The following is a 2,717-nucleotide window of genomic DNA, read 5'->3' as shown; positions in this document are numbered from 1 at the left end:
CCCCTAGCGTTTCCGACGCAGCTCGAGTTCCTGAAGAGGAAGTAACGTTCCCATAATGTTTGCAAAATTATAAACTGAATTGTTCCCTTAATAGAGCGACAATTGATATTTTTCATTTTATCTAAGTATCTGCTATACTGTTATAAAGATCTTTCATACTCATTTTCCCTCCATATTCAACTTGCAAAACCAAGAAAAAATGTTTCTAATACATTTAAAAATCTATGAATTTTAATTGTTCAGATAACGTTTAGAAATAATGATTTTATAACTCAATGGAAACGTTGGGTTCATTGACATTATGGCTCCATATCGCCCTAAGATCCTCATGTGATCAAAACAAACCATTAGCATTTTAAAGGGGTATAGTACAAGAATCCTGTTGAAGAAAAATGTTGAAATGGCTCACTGATGGCGATGGCATGGGTGAAATGAAATGTCCAAAATTGTCACTCATATGTGTGAATGTCATCTTAATGGTGCTTTGTGTTTTACTTCCTGTTATGGAGTGCTTTATATTTTTCTGACTGCCAATAAAATGTATAAAGGAGAATCTAAAACCCATCTTCACAAAAGAGATTTTAATTTAACTTGTGTATCTTATCAGGAACCTGACAAGGAGATACGTTACATTTCTCAGGTAATTCCACAGCACCTACAATAACTTACATTCTATTCACAAGTACACTTTTTTTATTTAACAAAAAAAGTATATTTTTTTTGTTGTTGCTAAAAAATTTTTGAAATCGACTGAAGTATACAACAATAAACCACATTCATTCACACATTTCTTGTCAGTCACTTTGCTAAGAAAAACTTTTTTAAATGTACATGAAAGCAAATGCAAAATGGAAGAGTCTTCCCATGTGTGATGAAACACCATAGCAACAACAGAAATCATCTTATCGTAGACGTTGTTGTTCACGTTAAAGGTTATTCATACAGAAGCCTAATACAATCACACGGCAAATGCCACAAGTCTCATGAGATAAAAGCAAAGTGAACAGGACAACAAACAAACTCTTTGAAGCAAGTGGAAAGTTTATTTAAAGAGAATAAAACATCTCAGATGGTGAGAGGGATGACATTTTCTATTAGAGAGGGAATTTAGAAGATCTCTTCATCCAATATAATTGCTGGCGCACAAAAGAGTCTTTAAACAGTGTCGTCGTCATATTTAATAACATCCTCTGTCTGAAAAAGAAAACATGAGTTTTAATCAAACCTGATTTTAATAACTGTATTAAAATCTATTAATTAATTCAAACGACCTGTAACCTGATCTGAGATCTGCTTGTCCTGGTGATGAACTCTTGGGACGAAAATTCTGTCATCATATGGTGTCGGGCTTTTATATATATATATATATATATATGACCCCTTTAATATATTTAATATATAAATATAACATATTTTTCTTAAATATATACATGCATTTGTGTGTATTTATATATACAAAATAAAAATACACAGTACACACACATATATTACATAAACAAAAACTTATTTTGGATGCGATTAATCGTTTGACACCACTAATATATAAATAATAATTTTAAAAAAATCATAAAATATGATTTATTCTGAAGCAATATTCTTATCAGTTTTCTATCAGCTGTGACATAAATCAGCATGTTTTTTTATATTTAATCCAAGAGCATTTTTTACCTTTATAAAGGGTAAAGCATTGAATAATGTTATGAGATTGTTTTAAATGTTTTTTGGACTATACAAACAAGAATGGTGGAAATGATACTTTTTAACTAAATTAAAACACCAGTAGGTGCCAGTAGTGAGCGTTTATTGAGTGAGTCACCGAGTTGTTCATTTAAGCGATTCGTTCAAACGGCAGATTCATCAGATGTTTATGCATGGGCTAATGAAACTTTGACTCAACCAATTCGCTCAGAACACGGAATCATTCAGCAATGAATCGGCTGTTTGCTGCGAGGTGCGCTGTGGTTCCGCCTAAAATGTAAGTGACCTAATATTATTGTACTTGCTTAACTTATTGAACTATTAAACAGTCGTAATGGTGAAAACATTGTGTGATGTTGCCTAACTAACTGTATTTTAAATATAAAAACTTTTCATTTTGAATTTTTACCTCAGCATGCTTACTTGTCTGGCATTAATGACGCGTTAATGTCGAGCCCTGGCCTGCGTTCAGCCCCGACAAAACGGTGCAAAACGTTTTTTAAACGGGAACGGTGGTGCATTGAACACCCTGTTCTGATGACGCAAGAGTTGCAACTATGGCAGCTGAGAAGGCCATTCTTTGTGTTCTTTTTGAAGAATTTTCGGAGCCTGATGAAATCCGTATAAATACGTGTTTAATACTGCAAAATACGCTCGATGTTACAGTCACTGCCCTTGCCGTCCAGAAATAAAAGAGAACATCCCAATAGAGTGAAGGGATTTGTGCAAACTGTGGTTGTCACACTGTCTGGTTGTGGTGCCCTGGACTGGCCACTTGAGGGCGCGCTTCCATTGTATGGTCCTGGCCCGCCGTCCCTGCCCCTGGTCCGCCTCAGTTCCACCTCCCTCCTGAATTTTTGTGTGTTCTGGTGGAGCGTCTGGTATCCACTCCGTAGAGGGGGGGGGGTAATGTCACAGTGTCTGGTTGTGGTGCCCTGGACTGGCCACTTGAGGGCGCGCTTCCCGTTCACTGTTACATGTTTTGAACTCTAATTCCCATAGTCCTTTGCTTTGTCGTT

General features: G+C 35.8%; 1 protein-coding gene across 1 annotated transcript in view; it reads right to left on the bottom strand.

Annotated features, from left to right (window-relative positions):
• Positions 1–1,021: 1,021 nt before the first annotated feature.
• The window catches only part of LOC107747690 (vitamin D-binding protein-like), a 35,468-nt gene continuing 33,772 nt past the window's right edge, over positions 1,022–2,717 (bottom strand). Inside the window, exon 12 of the mRNA XM_016562293.1 lies at positions 1,022–1,194. Within this exon, the coding sequence (XP_016417779.1) occupies positions 1,156–1,194 (39 nt within the window). The 3' untranslated portion in view covers positions 1,022–1,155. The remainder of the gene's footprint in view (positions 1,195–2,717) is intronic.

Source organism: Sinocyclocheilus rhinocerous, unplaced genomic scaffold (genome assembly GCF_001515625.1).
Source record: "Sinocyclocheilus rhinocerous isolate Xijiao unplaced genomic scaffold, SAMN03320098_v1.1 scaffold2846, whole genome shotgun sequence".
Classification (NCBI taxonomy): domain Eukaryota; kingdom Metazoa; phylum Chordata; class Actinopteri; order Cypriniformes; family Cyprinidae; genus Sinocyclocheilus; species Sinocyclocheilus rhinocerous.
The sequence above is the reverse complement of the archived record's forward strand: the minus strand, read 5'-3'. Positions and strand labels throughout refer to the sequence as shown.